Here is a 25174-nt window from a genome sequence, read left to right as displayed (position 1 = left end):
GCTGCAGGTGCGTTGCCGGCCTTTTAAGAGGGAATAGGGTAAGAGGGGAGAGTAGGGAAGGGAAGGGTGGAAATAAGAAACAGTCATTATGCCCTCTTGTGAGAGCTGAGTAGTCCTCAGGATAAGCTTATCCTATAACTATATGATTACTGTAATTATTTTGCTGAAACCATCCCGATTTCCGACTCTCAACTTTCAACTCTCTGCTGTTTGATTACCTACTGGAATTATTTCGCTGAATAGTGAATACACTGTTTCAACCGCTAGCTTCTCTGTTTTGAAAGAAACGGCTTACAAAAGTTATTTGAATAGCTCATATTTAAATTCGTCCAGCATGAACCAAAAAAATGTTTATTGTGTGGGAATGGAACTCGCACTTGGCCGATTATTTTGAATATTAACCTGACTGGTTATATTTGGTTAGTTTACCTGTTTAATGGTTAACAATAGGTTAGAAGAATAAAAAAATACAATCATTAAATGTTCATATTTTGTTTTCTTGTGCAGTTGTTGCTAGAAGCAAATTGTCGGAAAAAAATCCCAGTATAAATTGACTTTCAAGTAAATAAGACTCATTTGAAATACATAAAACTATATCAAACGTGCGCATACGAGTGCAAAAAAAAAAGCAAAAAAAAGCCAAGTGCGAGTCGGACTCGCCCACGAAGGGTTCCGTACCGATTCAGAGCAAAAATAGGCTGAAAATTTTGTTTTTAGTATGGGAGCCCCCCTTAAATTTTTATTTTATTTTAATATTATTATTAAATATTTAAGTACACATAATATAACAAGAGAATTTGTAAAAACTTCAAGTGCCTAATTTCTTGCCATCATTGATATAAAGCGAAAAAGCCCGAAAAAATCACGTTTGTTGTATGGGAGCCCCCTTAGATGAAACTGGAGTCATGTTACTAATTAAAAAAATGTATTGTCTGGTTCCAAATGTATGCACTGAGCTATTTTCGGACGGATTTCTATACGAGAGATACTTGAGTCCCGTTAGTGGACACTTGAATCCTTTTACTCCTTCAATTAGTAACCTGATCACTCAAATGTGTTGCCAGACTAAAACGGCAATTTAACAAACATTATCCAGCGTTGCCAGACGTCCCGATTTTGGCGGGACGTCCCGATTTTTTCATCAAAATTAAATGTCCCGCGCGGGACAGGCTCAGTCCCGCTTTTCGGGGAAAGCCCGAACGTACGTGCAGCGTGCTGAGAAAGAAAGGTGCGTAATGAAGATAAGAGTGTAGAGGTAGGGGGTGGATTTTCATTGGCTACTTTAGCTATCTATTGTCACGTAAACGTTATTTTAACGCAAATAAAAAGATAAAAATTAAAAAAACTTTTGATTTTATACCTTTTTTTACTTTGTCCCGCTTTTGACCGAAAAATCCCGCTTTTTCACTCAAAAAGTTCCAAAGTCCCGACTTGGCGCAAAAAAATATCTGGCAACGCTGACATTAACAGACATATTGTTAGGTTAGGTTAGATATATACACAGTTTATGCTATATTACAAAACTTCATATTTTCACCCCCCGACCAAAAATCGTTTGTTGGTCGGGGGTTGAAATTTTTGAGGTTGAATAATCTGGAATATACTTTTTTTTTAATAGTGGTTCTATTCATTAGCCTTACAAAGGAAGTCAAAATTTTATTTTCTTTTCCAGTTAATGTTCGAGTCGGCGCCAAACGTGGGGAGTACATCGAACCATTTTTCGCTAATTAGAGGTAAAATTTTGAAATGTGTTTACCCTCAATTTTTTAAAATTAAATTTCCATTTTTCTATCAACATTTTTGTACGTTTATATTAAGTAACTTAAATGAGAAATTATTACTTATTAGATTTTTTATTTCCTTGCTTTTATTTAGTTAGATTAGCCTTTAGGTTTCACTTAGTAAATTGATGATGCTTCGCAGCTTCTAGTTCACCGTATAATTGTCGTTTAGTTGCCCAACTATGGTGACATTTTATACCATTTTCAGATTTTTTATATAGAAGAAACTTTTCTGCAATAAAAATGTCCTATTTTCATAAAAATGTGCGGTATTGAGGCGATTTCGTTCAAGGGAAAGCCAGTAAAACATATACGAACCATACTAAGCAAAATAAAAAGTTTTGCGATTGTGTGTCCTTCCTCAAGGCCTAATCTATTCTTGTATTATGAAGTAAGGATGTATTACATAAGTTTAATTAAAGTATAGCACTTGATATTAATTAAAACCTGTTGCGGTTTTAACGATCAAAGTTGATTGATCCCGATTCCCGGCGGATCCACTCGAGAACTTTAAAAGCAGTACGGGAATATACCGAATACATAATTCCATACTAATAGCAGGTATACATTTGACAGTGTGTCTGTCTGTAATCTCTTAATTCCATACTAATATTATAAATACGAAAGTTTGTCTGTCTATAATAATTTATGTTTAAATCATTAAAACCGATTTTGTTTAAATTTTTCCAAACTAATGTGATAAAATATACAAAAAGGTATCTGTTATCTCTTATGCTTAAATCGTTGAACCGATTTTGATGACGTTTGGTCAGTAGACTAGAAGGGGCATAGCGCATAGGAAAAGCATAACGCGACCGGTTTTCGACATTCCACTAAACCTCAACTAATTCTGTTAGAAATTTTCATTCGTTTGAAGTCGCTACCAGCCGAACGGAGATACTTGACATGACAAAGAACTTAGCCAGTTCAACCTTATTAGAAATCAACAAAATTTGGCAGCCCGCTCTTAAGTCCAACTGCTTATTGGAATACAAAACTTAATGTAAACTATCAATTGTATGACTTATGAGATTATGTGCCATTATTTCGATTATAGCAGAGTTTTCCAACCTTTTTTTACGATGCGACTATCTTGGACTGAAAAAATATTTAGAGACCCTTTGCTTATTCTATCATGTTAAATGCATGTTTATGAATATATCATTTTTTTTTAATTCTCCTACTTTTATTTTATTGAAATATGTAGTTGGCTCGACGAAGAAGCTTTGAAAGTTGAATTCCCCGACCCACAGGTTGAAAAACACTGGATTATACCTCTAGTATAGTTTAAGCTATATCGGTCGCTTGTTAATTTTACCTAAAAGCCCCACTGGTTTGGCGATAAATTATTGCGGGGTGTGTCCAGTTTGTTCCTTTTTGTAGAAGGAAATTGATATATTTCGCAACTTTAGGGAATATTGTTGTAGGCTTCAGAACTAAAATTAGAATTCTAATTAAAAATAAAGAATAAATTAATTAAATTAAAATTAAAGAGTCTACATTATACACACATTCTGTTTAAATCAGTTATTATTCATAATGTCTCTAGTCTTTACCTGGAGCAATTTATATCATTCAGTAAAATAACCTTTAAATAAAGTCTATGTTGCTTAAAATGAATATTTTCAGTCAACCTAAAGCTTTTTTTAGCCTGTAGAAACTTTTTAGTTCATTAATTTATTTTCGCTTCGGGAATAAGTGGTATCACTCGGCTTCCAATTAGAGACGCGTTTAATGCTATGACCCGCCTCCGTTCTCATTTAATACTATAGTACTAGGGAGGCCGAGGTAAGAATAAAAAATAATCGGCCAAGTGCGAGTCGGACTCGCGCACGAAGGGTTCCGTACCATTATAGAGAAAAATTAGGCCAAAATTTGTGTTTTTTGTATGGAAGTCCGGGCTCTTAGTTTTTCATTTTTAACCCCCGACAAAAAAGAGGGGTGTTATAAGTTTGACGTGTCTGTCTGTCTGTCTGTCTGTTTGTCTGTGTGTGTATCTGTCCGTGGCATCGTAGCATCCAAACGGGTGAACCGATTTTGATCTAGTTTTTTTTTCTTTAAAAGCTGACATGATCGAGAGTGTTCTTAGATATAATTCATCATCATCAGCCTGTTCAGTGCTGAACAATCAGGGTTTATCTGGTTCATGAAAGGCCGTTGGCAACTTGTAGTCGTTTGATGGGTTTTATATTTCATTGTAGTTCATGACATTTGTGAATATACAATATACGTATACACATAATAATGGAAAGTTGACCTGGTGCTGCAGCATCACCTGGTAATCAATAGGATATCCAACTTCTCGCCAACTAAGAGCAGAGGTTTCGTGTTTGGGCTCATTTTAATTGCGACAACCAGTAATAAGTAAATAAATAAACAGTAAATATTTACATGCAGCTGCTGCAGCATCACCTAGACTCTATAAGAACCGAGCCTCGTATGAACCCAAAGTGGAGGTTTCGTGTTTGGGCTCATATTAACGGCCTCATCGAAAAGGACATTGATAGAATATGGTAATTATGAGAATATGATTGTGTTGTTAGGAATTATTTTGCACTATTTAAACCAACACAAGTTTAAAAAGTATGAAATAAAATTAAATTAAGAAATTTAAAAAAACCCCCGCCAAACAACTTTAAAAAGTAATGAAATAATATTAACTGCCTTTAAGTTCAAATAATTCCTAACTTGTGTAAAGTAATAATTTAGTCCATAATTGTTGTTAAGGTGTGTCGGGGGACCGCTTATGTAGATGTTTGATTTCACATAACAAGTTTAAGGATCAATTCACAGCGAACTGAATCGAGATAATCAGCGACTTGACGGTTGTAGTTTACTTGGCGGTCCCCGACACACCGTGACAACAATTATGGACTAAAATATTACTTTACACAAGTTAGGAATTATTTGAACTTGAAGGCAGTTAATATTAAAGGCAGTTAATTTAAACCAACACAAGTTTAAAAAGTATGAAATAAAATTAAATTAAGAAATTTAAAAAAACCCCCGCCAAACAACTTTAAAAAGTAATGAAATAATATTAACTGCCTTTAAGTTCAAATAATTCCTAACTTGTGTAAAGTAATAATTTAGTCCATAATTGTTGTTAAGGTGTGTCGGGGGACCGCTTATGTAGATGTTTGATTTCACATAACAAGTTTAAGGATCAATTCACAGCGAACTGAATCGAGATAATCAGCGACTTGACGGTTGTAGGTTGTAGTTTACTTGGCGGTCCCCGACACACCGTGACAACAATTATGGACTAAAATATTACTTTACACAAGTTAGGAATTATTTGAACTTAAAGGCAGTTAATATTATTTCATTACTTTTTAAAGTTGTTTGGCGGGGGTTTTTTTAAATTTCTTAGTTCAATATATTAATATTGTTATTAAATATTAAAGCACACATAAAACTAAGTTTTTTATGATTGTGTGAAAAAATCCAGTACCTACCTATTCCTATTATTTATATAGAGCAAAAAAGGCCAAAAAAATCACGTTTGTTGTATGGGTGCCCCCGTTAAATATTATTTTATTTTAATTATATAGCAGCAACGGATATACACAATCTGTGAAAATTTCAACTCTCTAGCTATTACCGTTCTTGAGTTACAGCCTGGAGACATACAAACGGACAGACAACGAAGTCTTAGTAATAGAGTCCCGTTTTTAGCTTTTGGGTACGGAACCCTAAAAAGGTAAATATGCGCGATTTCCTAAGGATAAGTTAGAGTGGTTTTGAGTGAGAGTTTTTCTTAGTCTAGCTAAAGCTCGAGAACGGCTGAACCGATTTTGCTAATTTTAGTCTTGAAATGCTAGTGGAAAACCAGGGAAGGTTTACATTTAGATTTAGGAGGAAAGCGATACGAATTTCACCGGGTCATCTAGTTTATTATTAAGTACTTACGGTCGCCCTCCGAGGAGGTACTAATGATTAAATATTGACATTATTAAGTACTTACAGTCGCCCTCCGAGGAGGTACTAATGATTAAATATTGACAAATTAGTAATAATTACATATTAAATAATCATTAATTCCTCAAAGTGTGGCCATTAGTTATTCTGACAGTAGAATAACATTTTCGGTTAATACGCCAATATACTCGTAACCAGGCAGCTTTCAGGAGTATTATATTATGTCGTCGGTCTGGATGTGATAGCTCGTATGTGCAAACTATTTTATATGGACAGGCCCCGAATCGCGCCGCGCTGCCACCGCGCCGCTTCCGCCCCGCTACCCGCTGGTTTCGAGACTGAAGCCTTCGTCGTTTTTAGGGTTCTGTACCCAAAGGGTAAAAACGGGACCCTATTACTGAGATTTCGATGTCTGTCCGTCTCTCTGTCTGTCTCCAGGCTGTATCTCAAAAACAGCTATAACTAGACTTGTGAAATTTTCACAGATTGTATATATTATGTGATGCCGCTATAACAACAAATACTAAAAAGTAAAAACAAACAAACAAATGTCATTTTTTTGGCCTTTTTGGCTCGTTAATCGTTATCCATAATGGCAACGTGTAGACACTTGAATTTTTATAAAAGTCTTATGTATACTTATGTATCCTTCGATCGAGGATTCTTAGAAATCTATTGTTATTCTATTGTGTCTCGCTCACCGGTGAGCTTAGGGGACTGGATGGGTTAATATTTAATATTTAATCTATATATATAAAAATCAATTGCTGTTCGTTAGTCTCGCTAAAACTCGAGAACGGCTGAACGGATTTATCTTATCTTGGTCTTGAATTATTCGTGGAGGTCTAGGGAAGGTTTAAAAGGTGAGAAAAATTTTGGATGTGTGGCGGTACCCACAAATCGCCTAATATTCCTGCATCGCGCTATCGAAGTTTTCTGAGCGCGTCGGTATATATACGACAGCTGAAATGTATCACGTGGGCTTCGGCCTGACCGAGCATAACACCTCGCTCGGTCGGAAGATCTTCCTTTAGCGTCGCCACGCATTATCCCACAGATGTATAGATGCATGGATGTATATGTAGATGTATGGATGTTTGTTACTCTTTCACGCAAAAACTACTGAACGGATTTTAATGAAACTTTACAATAATATAGCTTAAACATCATAATAACACACAGGCTACAATTTTAACCGACTTTCAAAATGGGGGAGGTGTTATGTTCGTTTTCTTATGTTCAACGATTACTCCGTCGTTTGTTAACCGATTTTCAAAATTTTTCTTTTGGGTATCATCATAAATATAGGGTATCATCCCAATTCGGTATTATATTCACAAAAGTGGTGATCTGATGAAGGATCCATAAGTAAACGAGGGAACTCCTCAAAAATTATAGGGAAATATGTGGTGACTTCGGTTTCGTGAGAAGTATTCTAAGCATATGCTACCAACAAGTAAGATTTTGAACCGAGGTATACCTGGTATACCGTGGTTCGGAAGGTGCTGAGAGAACTCCTGATTCTTTATAGATACAAGTTTGGGAGTTTCGGCGTTGTTTTAAGAACGGAAAGCATATGCTTCTATGCAAATTACATTCATCATCAACATCGTCATCATCATCACTACCATATTATACCATGTTATTGGTAAGTACTTTTCATAGTCTTTTAGATCGAGACTCGAGTTTGTCAAGCGATAATTTAAAAAAATCTATACCTACCTAATATTATAAACCTGAAGAGTATGTTTGCTTGAACGGAATCGGAGGAACTACAGATCCGATTTAAAAACTTATTTCAGTGTTAGATAGCTCATTTATCGAGTAAGAACTAAGACTATAGGCTAAGACTAATACGACCGAAGAAACTCAGGAAAATGTGGGAAAAACGGGGGAAATATTAGAAATTACGAACTACTGGAGCAATTTTTATGGCAATATTTGGCACAGATATAGAGTAGACCAAGTGAAGGGAGTAGGGACATAAGAGCTATTTTTATGGGAAAATGTACGGTTTCCGTAAAATTCCTAATTTACGCGGGCGAAGCCGCGCGGGACATCTAGTTTAATTATAAAATTAAAATAAAATAAATATTAATAATAAAAAAAAATACAAAAACACTATTCTTCCCTACTTTCACTCGGTATAACGGTACGGAATCCTTCGTGCGTGAGTCCGACTCGCACTTGGCCGATTTTTTGCTATAAAATGATCAAGACATTTACGGATTATTAACCACAAATACTATTTGAAACTTTCTGCAAAATCAAATTTTACAAAAGATGTTAGTTATGAGCTATCACATCTAGAACGATATTTTGAATTTAGAATTGAAATCCAGTTGCAATTGAGTTTGAATTAATGATCATGCATGGACGCATGGACTTCCAATTATGAAATGAAATGGTTAAATGTTAATATTTACAAATGTAAAATTATTATTTTATATTCGCCTGAAATGAGGTTTGTTAGTTACATTACCTTATTAAAAATAGTTGCGTTTCCTGAAAAATGTTATATTATATATTTTTCCCTTGATAATGTCAAAGGGCCTATATTCGTATAGACTTGACCATGGTTATCTGTAGGACAATGTTACTCTTAAATATAACTATTAACCTATTAATCTCTGTTAGCTACCACTTTCGAGAATTTTCTTCTTATTAAAATGAAGCTACTCACGAAAAATTTGCTTGATAGTAATAAAAAAAATGTTCCAGGAAACCCGGACTATAATTTCCTTAATGTCTTAATTATGACCGCCTCTTTCCTGGGTAGGCTTTTTGCAGCGGTAACCGACATCCATGCGGGCGAAGCCGCGGGCGACCGCGAGTGTTTTAATTATTGTGTACACCACACCTAGTCTGTCAATGAAGGTTGATAAGACTGAGTAATGATAATGCCTTTCTCTACATAATCATTGTTCATTAGTGATGGTCAATGAGCAATAGCATATAAATGCAGAATAGCACTTGCTAATGCTTGGAGTCCTTCCGTATATAAAGGCCCCTACATATGGGAACTGATCGCAGGCGGAACTGACTCGTGCACACACACAGAAATTAACAAAATTAGTCCGATCAGGTCGGCCCGTGTTGAGTCCGACCATAAAGTTAATATACCTAGCGGAATAGAGAAACAAAGGCCTGAGCAAGAGAGATGTCACTATCAGTAACACTGCGTGGTAAAAAGAGACGTGTGATACATGACAGCAGCACTCTTTTTTGACGTCCAGTCGGCACATGCCGCACGTTGACAATTTAATCTCATAGAAATCATGTTCAATCATGCTTGTGTAAGTGTATACGTACACATATTTTTCACACCAATGATGAAAAACTCAAAGCAGATAATATGTTACTACCGCGCGCGTTGTGAAGATTCAAATACGGCCCGATTGGGCCGTCTGTTGTTTAGTCTGCATCACGGAGCTCATACAAAGAGGAGCTGGCCTAAGCAACTGTGCACTGTGATTTTCAACTAGGTCCTGACGTCATCCTTGTGGGTGGGGCTTAAGTCAGTACACTTTGAGCGTTTGTCAGGTGCACACGTAACGAGACTCCCAATAAATTGGTGTTTTCTGCGTATTTAACAAGAAAAGGATGAAGTATTATGTTTTATAATGTCGAAAACACTCAGACAGACGTTCTGATAACATAAATACCATCACATTTCATTTGGAAATAATTTTAAATGTAATTTAAATATAAAAGTTCTAGAACATTTCAGCTTTCAGCGTTAATTATACTACTTGATACTAGGTGGCCAAACCTTTGAAAGATAATACAGACGTAAATGCGTATAATTTTGCATAAGTTTATTACAATAATCATACTTGAATACTGAAAACCGTTATACACTTATTCTTAAACACATTTAATATCTAAAACCGTGATTATATAGCTTTTATTATGATATTACTTATAAACCGCCATCTGTCGTTACCTATGATAACTATTTGAAACGTAAAAAATATCCAGGGCCGTAGTACGTCCCATTATATTCTAGACAAAATGACATCTAGTGTAAGATAGTTAAACTACGTAGTAACATCAACATCGACCTAAGCTAGTAGTTTGGCTTTTAGCCGATAGATGAAATATTGAGAAGTGGGCGGAGCTTGACACCCCCTCACCCCGCAAATTGTCACGCGTCGTTTCATAAGGAAACTTGATTACAACACCTCCTCTTAGTATTAGCTCCGTGGTCTGCATTGATCGCAGTCACGAACGTGCCGCGTTCTACTATGAAAATACTATGGATAGATGTTAATTGTTGATGGTATTATTCACGCTTAAAAGCACAAAACAGATTATTATGAAACTCGATATAATTTAGTACTTTTATCCTGAAAAAGTATTTTCAACACGTAGGATACTGTAATTTCACGGGCGAAAGCGAATAATTTAATATGAGAGGCGTATGACGTGAATTTCGTAACTGTACTTTTAAAAATAAAAACTTCGATTCAGAAACAATAATTGTAGTTGAAAACCCATTGTTATTGTAATAAGAGGGTCACCGCGCAAATTAACATAGTATAACTACAATGAGGTTAAAAGAGTAGTATTCTCGTTCCCACAGTAATTATCAAATCAACTAACAGTATTTTAAATACAACAGCGTTAACGATTTTTAAGTACAGGTGTGGTAGGTGATTTTTAGAGGGTATTTTGCCTTAAGTATTTTGAGAAGTCCTGAGAGTAGACCTATAATATGTATTGTTAATTAAATAACAACGTAAATCTAATCTCAACGCACACTTAAGATTGCTCCTCCACACGTCACTTAAGAGGTCCTCACTTAAGATTGCAGTTAGGAGTAGATTTTGTTTAAAATAGATTAGCTCCGGATTTTTTATCCACCTTAACGACCAAACTAGCTAGTCTGTCCGGCTCAATATACCTCTAGGTTTAGCCCTTTATCCGAGCAAAAATTGCCAACGTTCCAACTAAGTTATATTCAGGACTTTCAGGAGATTAAATTCAAGTTATCCATCAAAGGGAATTGAAGCCATATTAAAAATAACTTAATTTCGTGGGGCCGTTCAGATAAGAAAGGACTGCCACGAATGCTGACTGACTCAATTTCATTAATATTCCCATTACGAAACTAGAAAATATCAGTAACGAATCGAATCAACCGCGAAAAATGTTGTTCACTACAATACATATTATAAAACAAAGTCGCTTTTTTCCCCTCGTGTCCCTTTAACTACGCAACGGATATTGATGCGGTTTTTATTAATAGATAGAGTGATTAAAGAGAAAGGTTTATAAGTAAAATAACATTCATTAAATAGTGGAGAAATACTGTTAATTTTGGGGGTTTCTAATGTGATATCGTAAATAATTACATTTTTTTCCGCTTACATTGCAAACGCAGGCTGAACCCTACGAGATTTATCAAAATAATGTACTGAGTATTACAATACTATGAAAAGGTCTAGAGAAAACTCTGCGATGGTATATATTGTCTATCTCTTATGGATATCCCACAATACGGTAATCCTTATTCAATTAAATACTTTAAATACATTATTGATTTAATTAGATCTGTAATAATATGACCCTTTACAGTTTACATTATATTATTTAAATAAATATTTTCGAAGATATTACAGATAAAAAAATTGCGGAACGTAGCTTTTGCGGCGGTACCGAGCAATTCGAGCCACGGGTAGTAATGAATGTAATTAAAAACTACTGAATCGATTTTTATAATTTCTTCAGTGAGTGACATAACCTATAATATATTTCATACCCGTGCGAAGCCGGGGCGGGTCGCTAGTTCGTAAAATAGTAAATACTAGAGATCGCCTTATGGTCGAAATTCGACCTTAGTTTCAATGACATTAGGAATACTACGGTCTATATTTTGTAAAAAAATATTGACTTTATCATATTTTTTTCAACTCTTGTCTCTGGGACTCAGCTGATCTCAGACTGGCCGTGTAAGCTTTGTCTAATAGGATCTAAGATTCAATAAAAAAACTATAATCCATTTTCAATTTATCACCTTGTTGTCAACAGACTTCAACCATAAATAAAAGAGTATAATTCGTATGTATAGGCTTGTCACTCAAAAATCTGTCATTTTCCTAGTGTGTGTGTTGTAGTGTGTGTAATGTTTTATTTGTTAAAAAAATGTATGATAAAAGCATAATTTCAAAATAATATTAGGTCGATGCACTCCTTCACCATATAAACTGTAACTGTGCAAAATTTCATTCACCTACGTTTCCTCATTTTCCGTCAAAAGGGATACAGAGTTTTTGGCTCACGTATTAATATAGTAAATATATATTTCCGACGAGCTCGCGTTTAAAGCGGAAAAAAATCCGTCTGCAGGATTGTTAAGGATTTTTCACTCGAGTTAACGGGTTAAATTATTGTAGTCGGGTGGAGAGGGAATGGGATGATGGATAATTAGTTTGCTGGCTCTACTTTTTATGTACATACTTCCTACCTATTTTCCTTAAATGTTATCTCATACCTCGAATGTCGTTACGATCGCAGTCTGCTTCAGGTTATGAGACAAGATAACCGGGGCTAAGTTTTAGTGACTGTGAGCTGTGATGCCTTCGGGTCAGCCCCGGATTCATAAATAGGCGGTTATAGGCCACCGCTTAGAGGCGGGCAGCGTCCTAGGGGGCCGAAAGATTTCTTACATGGTGCGGTGGAAATAAAGTGGCCTACTCTCATAAAAATATAAATTCGGCACTGCTTCGGGTCATAGCACGCCAGTAGTTTAGACGATACGATGAAGCAAACAATATGCCAATGGAATATGATTACGTTTGGTTTCACCGTCCGCAACTCTGTTGCACCAAACTCGTTTATCGCCCGGGAACCGTAAATTTTTCGTGATAAGAAGTATCCTACGTCCTTTCCCTGGACTCAAAGTAACTCCATAGCAAATTTCAGCAAAATCGATTCAGCGGTTTGGGCATGTAGAGGTAACAAAGTACAGACTACACACAGAAAGACACAATTTCGCATATTTGCATGAATTTTGCCATAAATGATAAAATATATCCAACATAATATTGTGTATTGCTGCATCCATTCACAATTTTCTTAATATATCTAGTATGTGAACGGGTTTTAGACCTCGGTTCATTCAAATATGGACATTGAGTGGGAGATATGTGGATATATTGTGCATAATAATTTTAATGGTGTAATATCATGATATGAGTATATTTAAAGTATGTATAATGTATATGTGTAATATGCATAAAATGCTGTTGCCCGCGACTTCGTCCGAATGGACTTTAGTTTATAGTTGTTCCCGTACGTTGTACATAGAATCGTTTACGCGCAAATCAGAAAAGTAAATTGTGTGGGAATCTCACATTTTCCGGGACAAAATAAGTATTCCTTGTCCTTTCCCGAGACTCAAAGTATCTCCATACCAAATTTCATCAAAATAGATTGAATAGTTTACGCACAAATCATAAAAGTATATTGTGCAGTAACCGTACATTTTTCCGGGACAAAATGTATCCTATGTTCTTTTTCGGGACTAAAAGTATCTTTAAGTATACCAAACTTCATCAAAATGGGTCCAGGCGTTTACGCGTGATGTCGTGATTCGTGAGTCGTGACCCAAGGAATATAACCGCCCGCGTAAATTAGTTATTGCACAGACAAATTAGTCCACAAAACATAGCCTATGATCCTTCACGTGGTCTACTTACTTATCTGTGCCAAATAACAGAAAAATTGCTCCAGTAGTTCGTGAGATAAGCCCTTTAAATAATTTCCCCCCTTTTTTTCACATTTCCCTTTATTTCTTAGCTCCTATTAGTCATTGCGTGATAAAATATAGCCTATCGCCTTTCTAAATCAATGGGCTATCTAACACTGAAAGAATTTTTCAAATCGGACCAGTAGTGCCTGAGATTAGCGCGTTCAAATAAGGTCTTTCAAATAATTTCCCCCATTTTTTCCACATTTTCCTCTATTTCTTTGCTCCTATAAGTCTTAGCGTGATAAAATATAGCCTATAGCCTTTCTCGATAAATGGGCTATCTAACACTGAAAGAATTTTTTAAATCGGTCCAGTAGTTCCTGAGATTAGCGTGTTCAAATAAGCCCTTTCAAATAATTTCCCCCTGTTTTTTCCACACTTTCCTCTATTTCTTGGCTCCTATTAGTATTAGCGTAATAAAGTATAGCCTATAGCCTTCCTCGATAAGTGGGCTATCTAACACTGAAAGAATTTTTCAAATCGGACCAGTAGTTCCTGAGATTAGCGCGTTCAAACAAACAAACTAACAAACTCTGCAGAATTATAATATTATAGTATAGACTAGCTGTTGCCCGCGATGTAATCTACTATGCTAACGCGCGCTTCGTCCGCGTTAGCATAGTAGATTACATCCCAAGTATTATTTATTGTACAAAATGATTCAATATACAGAATTGACTTTCCTACGATTTTATTATATATAGATGTTCCGCGCGGCTTCGCTTGCGTAATTTAGGAATTTCACGCAACCTTCCTCGATCAATGGGCTATCTAACACTGAAAGAATTTTTCAAATCGGACCAGTAGTTCCTGAGATCAGCGCGTTCAAATAAGCCCTTTCAAATAATTTCCCCCCGTTTTTTCCACATTTTCCTCTATTTCTTCGCTCCTATTATACTTAGCATGATAAAATATAGCCTATAGCCTTCCTCGATAAATGGGCTATCCAACAGTAAAAGAATTTTTCAAATCGGACCAGTAGTTCCTGAGATTAGCGCGTTCAAACAAACAAACAAACTCTTCCCAATTATAATATTAGTATAGATTATGTTTGCATAGAATTTATTACATTGATAAAAGGATTTGTCATTCGAATGAATTAAATTATTAATAATATTTAATTTTAAAAGAAACAATTGCAATTTATTAGTTAACAAAAACCTACAATTTTTAATTGCTTTCAAGACATTGAGCTATATTCCTATCTTATGTTCCGGGACTCAGAATATCAAATCGGTTCTGCGGTTGAGGTAACAGACAGGCAGACACCTCATTTATAGTATGGATGAAATAGGTTTAGACTCAAGGCCTTTGTTCAAGTTGCATTCGATAATTCTGACAGGAGATTTAAGGGCATTGCTAAGTGACATGGTGGAGTTTATAAGGCCTCGCAAAGAACTACCATACATATTTCTAAATACCTCTGTTGACATCATCAAATGCAACTCGACTAATTGCCCAGGCCCCCCACTCGCTAGTCGTAATTCTTTCGCTAGTTTCGATAGCGAAGTTAGACGTCAAATGGTATTTGACATGACGCATCGCTAGTGTCATGGCGCGATGCGTTGTGAGTTGTGACAATTACCATACATTTTGACATCTAACTTCGCTATCGAAACTGGCGAATGCTATTTGACTAAGCACTCTGGTTGGGTGTGATGATCGCACATGGCTCGTTCGGCCTTCATAGCGTGTAGTATGGCCGCGACCGCGCGTAACGACGCAGGCTTTCACTCGCGCTGAGAATTTGCGGCTAACTAAGAGTATTCGTGGCTAATAGCTGCGAAAATCTGTGGCTAAATCGGCATTTATTCGTGGCAAATTTATTTATTCGTAGCTCACTTGTGCCACTAAAATTTATTCCCGGCTAAGTTACACCTCCGACGTAGTTATCCCAAAGTTGGACAAAAAAGTGATTGCATGTGAATGAGTGTGTCTGTGTTTGTTATTGATGTGTGCGTTTACTAACAATCAGTTAGTCATGATTTAGGAGTTTGAATTTAGAAGGTTCCATTATATTTTTCTCAATAAAAAGTTAGGAAAACAGAATTTAATTCTTATTCAGATCTCGAATAAAGCTGATCCTGGATTAAATATCATGTTGCTTCTTTCGTTATTCATTATAATATGAATTACAAAATTATATTTAATCTACGTTTAACTTTAACCAGGATTTAAGCGAGTGGGCGTAATAGAGCTAAAATATGCAAAATTCTAATTAATAGATCACTTTCTCTGGTTATAATTAGTTTGAGTGAGACATAAATTAAACGTAATTAATGTCCGTTAAATTTGTTCATATACCGTAAAAAATGCTACTAATTAGGCTTTATTCAATCGCTTAGGTACTAATAAGTAATAAAGTTTTGAGATAGCGTATCTAAGGTTTGAGGTACATTGACAAGTTTGTCGCATATGAAAATGATGTTAACAATATGAATATTAGTTACGTTTTAGCATTAATGAGTTATGACTACCCAGTACCCAGTGGCGCCCAGTGGCGCAGATCTGGGTGTAAAGTTAACCTACTCTTGCTTCTAGGACTTAGCTGATCTCAGACTGGCCGTGTAAGCATTGTCTAATAGGATCTAAGTTTCAATAAAAAAAAACTATAATCCATTTCCAATTTGTCAACTTGTTGTCAACAGACTTCAACCATAAATAAAAGAGTATAATTCGTATGTATAGGCTTGTCACTCAAAAATCTGTCATTTCTCATGTGTGTGTGTTGTAGTGTGTGTAATGTTTTATTTGTTAAAAAAATGTATGATAAAAACATAATTTCAAAATAATATTAGCTCGATGCACTCCTTCATCACATAAACTATAACTGTGCAAAATTTCATGCACCTACGTTTCCCCATTTTTCGTAAAAAGGGTTACAAAGTTTTTCGTTCACGTATTAATATTATGATGAAGATATTGTGTTACAATTTTAATGTTTTACACAATCGGTTTCAATAAAATCATCCTTAGGTGTAGTGTATTGTAACAAAATATATTAATAAAGTGGAATAAGTGCATGAAAAGTGTATATTTACTACTGTGAAATATGAATTTCCACCAAGAAGTTACGGTACATTCAATATCTAGTGTGATAGTGGGTTTTATAAAGGGAATGTTCGTTATTATAAAAAAAGCATGACATTTAAACCACGGTTAACACTCAGGTTTAAGGTTATATAGTGCCAATAAATATATTTAGGACATTTTCCTTGTTAGAACCCCAATCTAAAAAATCTCCAATTCATCGAAATTGAAGCGTCTTATTATCGTATTTTTAAAAGTTTGTACTTTCTAACAATGGAAACGCGTTTGCTATTTTGAATAAGTTTTTTTTAAATACGAGTACTAGCATAGGAGCTTCGAAACTCAATTAAAAGAGACAAGACAAGAGACATATCTATATATATAAAAATGGATTTTCAAATGTGTTAGTCGCGCTAAAACTCAAAAACGGCTGGACGGATTGGGCTGATTTTAGTCTCAAAATATTCGTAGAAGTCCAGGGAAGGTTTTAAAGTGACACGAAGTTCACCGGGACAGCTAGTTAGTAATATAAATTACTAGATGACGCCCGCAACTTTGTTGCGCCAAAATTAGTTTATCGCGCGGGAACCGTAAATTTTTCGGGACAAAAAGTACCCTATGTCCTTTCCCGGGTCTCAAAGTATCTCCATGCCAAATTTCAGCAAAATCGGCTCAGCGGTTTGGGCGTGAAGAGGTAACAGACATACACACTTTCGCATTTATAATATTAAGTATAAGAAGTATGGATATGCAATTATTGTCCAAGATCCATTAGTACAGATTTCATTACGGCATGATTTCGCCATAACTCTGTTATCTCTGTGAGTTCAGTCACACATTAACATCCATTGTGTATGTCCATGCGATTTGATCATAATCATCATAGTGCCAGATGTCCGTTCGTATGACAAGCTGTTCCTTAGCAACTCTGTAGAGAAAAAACGAACTACACTCCGAAAATGCCGAAAGAGAAATTAAACTAAACAGCAGGGCTGATATACATTTTAGACGCGCGGTAGAAATAGAGGTAGAATATTACTTTTTCTCCTACGCCGCGGTGCTGGTTGTTACCTGCTGACGCTAGTTTAACATTTTTACTTATCCTAAAAAGTGTACGACTCCGCTAAAGAAGTTTGCACTTCAAAAGCCAACCAAGTACCTGTAATGGCCCGCGATAGTATCTCAAACTATTTTGAGAGTAGAGTTGGTAAATTTCAAACAAATCTTCATCTTTACATTAAATACATCAAGTTTTATTAGTGTCTAAAGGGTCTTTTATATATAATTTTTCGTGAAACCCTTTTGCTTTCCACATAATATATTTTTCATGCAATGTTAATCTCAAACTTGTGATGTTAAAAGTGGATGTAGACTTTGATAGGGAAATTAAGATATTAAAATGTAAACATAGTGATTCATACCTTATACCTTAAAGATAAAAATAACTTAAAAGATGAACAGAGTGATTCACTATTTCTTTACAAAACATACCACGCGATCAATGATCATTGCCATGGTCATTGGTCAACGCTGAAAATCGCGAGCATTGGCTGTTGTGGCTGTTGCACATAGTTGTCGGATCCGAGTGAAACCGCACATTGTGAATCTGGGCCCAGTAGGTCTGAAATGGGACCATTGAGTGAATCGTATGTCAAAATGTTCATTAAATTTCAATTAAGTAATCATTAAATTTCTCCCAGTGCGGCCGATAAATCCATTTTCGAATACGGGTAGACACTAAATCAGAGTCTGACGGAACTCTGACGGACTAAGTGCATATCTTGGATTAGAGTCTGACTTGAGGATTGGTGCAGAGTGCGAGCAGTTTTGGTCTATATGGCGCCATGAGGGTGGACGTCGACGGGCAAGAGGCGACGCCGGCGAGCACCGAGACCACCGCTAGTAACACTGACTCCCCCGCCTCGTCACTCGATGGTTTGTCTCATAACTTGCAACTAGCACACGATCAATGGGTGGATTATGTCTGAGAATGTAATACTGGCTTCTCACGGCGCGTAATATCGAGCCGCGAGCCGCTCGAGTTGCGCCGAATCGCGCCTTTAAAGTTTGAAGATACCGACTTCAATCGGATCGGACGCGCTTGCCCAAGTCAGCCCGCGCCACATCGAGCCAGCCCGCGCCAACTCAAGCCACCTTCACACGGCGCGTGGCTCGAGCTAATTATTACGTCCTAATAATATTACGCGCCGTAAGAAGCCAGCATAAGAATAGCCTCACCTCCAGTAAAGGCTTAGGGACTCAAGTTCTGTAAGGGCGAATAACGCAAGTATGTCGCAAATTCGCGAGTACGCGACAGCATATACCTATTGGAATTTGGAGCGCGTAATCTTAACGCGCCTTTTCTCTTAGTATGCGCCCTTTCTGGACGTGTTCAAAACTTCAAGAGTGATTTTCCCCTACGTCAATTGAATGAGGGTTTTCAATATTTCATTTGCCACTAGATGGACCTGAACCCGTTAAAACTTAAAATACTTTCCGGAGTAGACATGTTTCTATGATATGCACTAAAAGTGCGCGTCCACCGGATAGAACCGGAGCGGACGAAGCACTGGTTGCTGGAATCAGGCGCAGAAATGCCGATGGAGTACGTCCACTGCAATCGGCAATTTAGGTTTTTATAAAGCAACTGTCATCGCGTATTAACATCTATTGAAACGGTCGAAATTCGATTGAAGCGTTCACTGCGGATGACGTAATCAGCACAAATACCGGTATCAGGCGCAGAAATGCCGATCCAGTTTACTGCACCACAGAAATCAATGCAAAACAACAAACCCGTCCGCTCCGTGGGTACGCTCCGATTCCGATCCGTTGGAGGCACAACTTAAATCCGGCTTCGGAATTCGGATACCTTGCATGACTCCGTCATCCGTGAATAATGAATCTCTGGTTCGCGTCCTACTTTAACAAACGTGAAATGACGTTGATAGAGCAGGACACGGCATTCTCGTTCGATTGTTTGAGTCTCAAAATAGTTTCGTGGTACGGCCTCTGGTTCCAGTGCGAAAGCGCTCTTAGGTGATCAAGAGTTTCTGTGGTCAAAGAAACCGTTACATTATCGAAAATGGTCGGAGGAACATTGACAGCTCTTATTGAATACATACTACTCCTTATTTCTTCTGATTGATTTTGGGTTCCGACTCCCGAGACTTTAGTTTGCCTCTTGGACTTCCTGAGATCATCAAAAAAAATTACACCATATTCGTTCATCCATCTATTCGTTTTTGTCATTCGACAATGGTGGAAATTATTGGTTCATAAGAATTACATCCTGAAGTATCGTCGTTTCCCGTATCTATTTATGATGAAAAAAGCTCTATGTGTCTATTGGGGCATTTTTGTTGGGGCCTAAATCTAACATTCTTAAGACATAATTTATACCACCCATTGATAAACTACGCCACTAGTGGGGATATCGGTATTGGTGCGTGATTCCTACAATCCTTTCCCATATTTTGCTCTCAAATCCCGCGGGACGCTAAGAACTCCGCAAAAATAAAATCAAAAGTCTTTAGCGGGCCCCTAGACCTACAATAATATTGAACAACTTATTTGACAATCAGATTGAAAGGCGAACGCGTTCAATATCAACCCTAGACGGTCAATAATATTGCACGATACGTGATATTGCAAAATAAAATTGATCGTCTAGGGCTCTAGGGCGTCAGATTACGTTTGATTGGCTTCGCCAGCGGAGTAAGAGAATATGACGCTTGAGTTATGCTTTGTGATAAATCTCATACATTTTTAATCTAACTCCGCTGTCTAAATCACCGAATGCAATTTGAGTAAAGGTCAGCGCAGACAGAAATTTTATTATGGCACTGGAAAAATATATACTTTTAAATTATTACACTAAAGTGCATAAAGAATTTTACAAGAAATGTTCGCGCGTCCTCGAGGATACGCGGGAATCCCTTATCGCACTTTAGTGTCTAAAGTTTATTTTCAAGCTGCTCTCCGCTGCGCTCCGTTCTGTCTGCGCTGGCCCTAAGGTTTGTTACGCAAAATATTATGCAAATAGATTGGCGAACCTTTTGCAGTTTTTATAAACCTTTAAGCCCGGCCGCACATTGTCCGAAACTTCTGATCAGAAACACTTGAACGTCCGCGCTTCTCTTACATTTTGTACTGAGCCGAGTGAGCTCGAACTCGCCAGAAGGATATTTCGGATAGTGTGTGGGGTGGCGGTCCGGCGAAATTCAACTGTTTATGATCAGAATTCGGACAATTTGCGGCCGGGCTTAAATGCACTGTGCCATGTTGGCCGTGACAACTTGTATGCAAAATCCTTGCAGGTTGTTTGTTTTGTTTAGTGACCCGCTTAACTCGATTTTCGAATAAGTGACTCATACTGTGCAATATGATATCACATGTTTAAACATAATGCACTCAATATTGGGTATCCCCACAGCATACATAACATAGCAAATAACTACACAGCCTAGCTCGCACTGTTACTGACTTTGACTAACTCACTATACAGGGTGTAACAAATAAAGCGGGTGAGCACGAGTCCCCTATGAAAATTCATGACAATGTGGCGCTTCCCCATACAAATATTTACTCTTTCGCTGCAACTTTCACAGTGAACTCTGTATAAAGGACCTGGGACATATTACATACACCCTAAGGTGGTTATCAGTTTGTTACATCCTGTAGAACGTAGATATTATGTTGCTAATTATATATCAATTAATATTTTAACGTAGTGTCATGTACCAGTGAAGATTTTAAACTTGAAACAAACCGATATTATATTCGTGATACAGAGATAGTAAAAATACGGAAATTCTGCTATTGTATTATCCGACAATATTGTGTCCTTGACCCTTGTTCGAATCAATCATTGTCCTATCAAACAGCGAAACAGTGTTCTCGTATATTTAATGTCAATCGACAACAAATAACAACACAATAATTTCATAAAAAACGTCAAATTTTCAGAACTTTGGTTTAACGTAGCTTAGGGTTTAACATTTTAAGAGAATACCAATTTGTAGTTTGATAGTCCGAAACGAACCGACTCGAACTAAGAAGGAACAATTGAGCAGCTTTAATGTTGCATCAAAAATCTTTTTTTTTTCATATTCATTGCATAATTAATACGGAATGTAACGCAAAGGTCGGAGCAGAGGGCGTTGCTAGCACAAACAGTAACTAATCCGACAAAATCCGACATGTTGCACACGTAATAATATTATAATGTGTCAGCCGCACGAGAAGAATCTAAAAACTCTACACATTAGTCAAAATCGGTGGCTTGGCCATTTTGTTATTCGCCAGGGCTTTGAACTTAATACTAAACTAAACTAAAATACACAGTAATGATAAATGGCCAGGCCACCGATTTTGACTAATGTGTAGAGTTTATAGATTCTCCTTGTGCGGCTGACACATTATAATATTATTATCAGATATTTTGCCTAGCTTTAGGGTAAAATTAAGGTTTTTAGATTTAGGGTTGAGTATGTAAGGTTAGAAACTTGGCTCTACATGAGATCTCACTACTTTTTGACACGACGAACTATAATATTATGTTCTCATCTTGGCAACATTTTTACATGAAAATGTTTTTGGTGGGTAGTTTTTTAGTCATTTAGCACACACTTTTTACACATTTTGAATGGAAAGTGTGTGTACTGTGTGAATTGTGATCAATAGCACGCTTACAAGTCGACCGTAGTGTTTTAATAGGATTTAAGTATCGGAGTAGTTGATTTTACAATTAGCCAGTAATTATTGTAAGCTAGTGTATTTTAATGTGTTAATAAGTCATAAGTAGCAGTTACTTAACTGTACTTAACTGTTATTTACAACTACAGTTTTGTACTGTATAGAGTGTTTGAAATATTGTAGGGATTTCGTCGAGTTTTATAGTTTTAAACTAAATATTATAAAGCATAATTTTTTTGGCACTGTTTGAGTGCATTGGCTGTACTGCACTTTGAAAAATACACTTGTATAATGCTATATGTTTTGCGGACGCATATAAATCGTGCCGGTACTCGGTAGTCGTTTTGAAATCAACTCGGCAAATTAATTGAAGTCCTGGGTGTCCTGTGGGCTGTAACTTATAATATAATATACATAATATGTATTCATCTCTAGATTTTCTCAGACACTATGGTGAAAATGGTGAACGTGGCAGGAAACTTTGGTTTGTGTCTTTTAAATATATTGTTTTGCCTAATACTTAATATCTTTGATATCAAAGGGGTTTTTAAACTTAGTATTGAATATTATAAGAATTTATTACTTTTTATGCACTGCTATATTAAAATCAATAAAATGTTATGATTTAACATGCTTTTTATTCCTATTGAAATTTTGGTGATACGCATTTTTTATTGTAATGTATAAATATTTAATGATAAAACGTATAAAATATTTTATGTTTTTTGGAAGCAAAACGTGTATTATTTATGTGTGTATTTCATATTTAATTTTATACATTGTATTTAAGTATTGTAGCAAGTTGCCTTCAACTAGCGGTGATATTATTGGCTAACGCTTTTTAAACTATTAATTGTATAATTGAAAGCAATAAAGCTATACATTATTTTTTCACTGTTCCATTATTATGAGAGCGTGAACGGAAATATGTTATAGGCCTCTTGGATATCTCTAGTGGCGCGGCGAGTGGCAGATTCAGGCAACACGTGGGTGTCAGAGTGCGCTCAGCTATGAAATACGGTTTACTAGTTCAAAATGAAAACAAGTTGAAAACGTTAAAAAGTGCTCTGAATAAGGAAAATATGGGCGGTACGAGGTACTGTTGTGTTGTAGGGTGCAAAAATTCCCAATCTCTGATTTCGATCCCATCGTCATGGATTTCGAAGACTTCATGAACATGATTGCTTTGGAATTAGTTTGTGCTCTATAATTTTTAATTAGGTAAACAACCTGTTTTTAGTAATAAGTAATAACTTAGAAGATGATCTTACAAATAAATAAATGCAAAGTAAAAATCATATTCAATGAATTTGGAAGAATATTTCATGATCGTGTATATTTAAGTAAATAAAATTGAATTAAGAAATTTAAAAAAAACCCCGCCAAATAACTTTAAAAAGTAATGAAATAATAGATTTTACTGACTTTAAGTTTAAATAATTCCTAAGTGTAAAGTGATATTTTAGTCCATAATTGTTGTCACGGTATGTCGGGGGACCGCCAACAGTGTATTTTGCATTTTGTATCACCATATCACTGATTGTCTCGATTCGGTTCGCTGTGAACTGACCCTTAAACTATAATGTTATGTGAAATCAAACATGTACATTAGCGGTCCCCCGACACACCTTGACAACAATTATGGACTATTAAGAAATTTAAAAAACCCCCGCCAATACAACTTTAAAAAGTAATGAAATAATATTTACTGCCTTTAGGTTCAAATAATTCCTAACTTGTGTCAAGTAATATTTTAGTCCATAATTGTTGTCACTGTGTGTCGGGGGACCGCCAAGTAAACTACAACCTACAACCGTCAAGTCGCTGATTACCTATCTCCATTCAGATCGCTGTGAATTGATCCTTAAACTTGTTAAGTGAAATTAAACATCTACATTAGCGGTCCCCCGACCCGACACACCTTGACAACAATTATGGACTAAAATATTACTTTACACAAGTTAGGAGTTATTTGAACTTAAAGGCAGTAAATATTATTTCATTACTTTTTAAAGTTGTTTTGGCGGGGATTTTTTAAATTTCTTAATTTAATTTTATTTCATACTTTTTAAACTTGTGTTGGTTATAGTGCAGAATAATTCCTATCAACAGAATCATATTCTCATGATTACCATCTATCAATGTCCTTTTCGATGGGGCCGTTAAAATGAGCCCAAACATGAAACCTCCACTTTGGGTTCATACGAAGCTCGGTTCCTATAGAATCCAGGTGATGCTGCAGCAGCAGCATAAAAATATTTACTGTTTATACTTTATCTACTTCTTACTGGTTGACACAATTAAAATGAGCCCAAACACGAAACCTCTGCTCTTAGTTGGCGAGGAGTTGGATATCCTATTGATTACCAGGTGATGCTGCAGCACCAGGTCTACTTTCCATTATTATGTGTAGGTATACGTATATTGTATATTCACAAATATCACGAACTAGAATGAAATATAAAACCCATCAAACGACTACAAGTTGATATACGTGGGAGAGCCATGCTTCGGCACGAATGGGCCGGCTCGACCGGAGAAATACCACGTTCTCACAGAAAACCGGCGTGAAACAGCGCATGCGCTGGGTTTCGCCGAGTGAGTGAGTTTACCGGAGGCCCAATCCCCTACCCTATTCCCTTCCCTACCCTCCCCTATTCCCTTCCCTTCCCATCCCTACCCTCCCCTATTACCCTATTCCCTCTTAAAAGGCCGGCAACGCACCTGCAGCTCTTCTGAAGCTGTGAGTGTCCATGGGCGACGGAAGTTGCTTTCCATCAGGTGACCCGTTTGCTCGTTTGCCCCCTTATTTCATAAAAAAAATAAAAAAAAATAACGGCCTTTCATGAACCAGATAAACCATGATTGTCCAGGACTGAGCAGGCTGATGATGATGAATTATAGCTAAGAACACTCTCGATCATGTCAACTTTCAAACAAAAAAAACTAGATCAAAATCGGTCCACCCGTTTGGTTGCTACGATGCCAC

The 25174-nt window shown here is 36.5% G+C and overlaps 1 protein-coding gene across 3 annotated transcripts in view; it reads left to right on the top strand.

Annotated features, from left to right (window-relative positions):
* Positions 1-25174, top strand: part of LOC121739435 (ecotropic viral integration site 5 ortholog) — a 74486-nt gene that overhangs the window by 12994 nt on the left and 36318 nt on the right. For 2 of the 3 annotated variants that reach the window (XM_042131914.1, XM_042131916.1), the window contains exons 1-2: positions 1675-1733; positions 18303-18423. In XM_042131914.1, coding sequence (XP_041987848.1) covers positions 18333-18423 — 91 coding nt within the window. In that variant the 5' untranslated portion in view covers positions 1675-1733; positions 18303-18332. Of the gene's footprint in view, positions 1-1672; positions 1734-18302; positions 18424-25174 lie in introns of those variants that run through there. The other variant, XM_042131915.1, reaches the window with a different exon arrangement.

Source organism: Aricia agestis, chromosome Z (genome assembly GCF_905147365.1).
Source record: "Aricia agestis chromosome Z, ilAriAges1.1, whole genome shotgun sequence".
NCBI classification, from domain to species: domain Eukaryota; kingdom Metazoa; phylum Arthropoda; class Insecta; order Lepidoptera; family Lycaenidae; genus Aricia; species Aricia agestis.
This window is presented reverse-complemented; position numbering and strand designations above follow the sequence as displayed.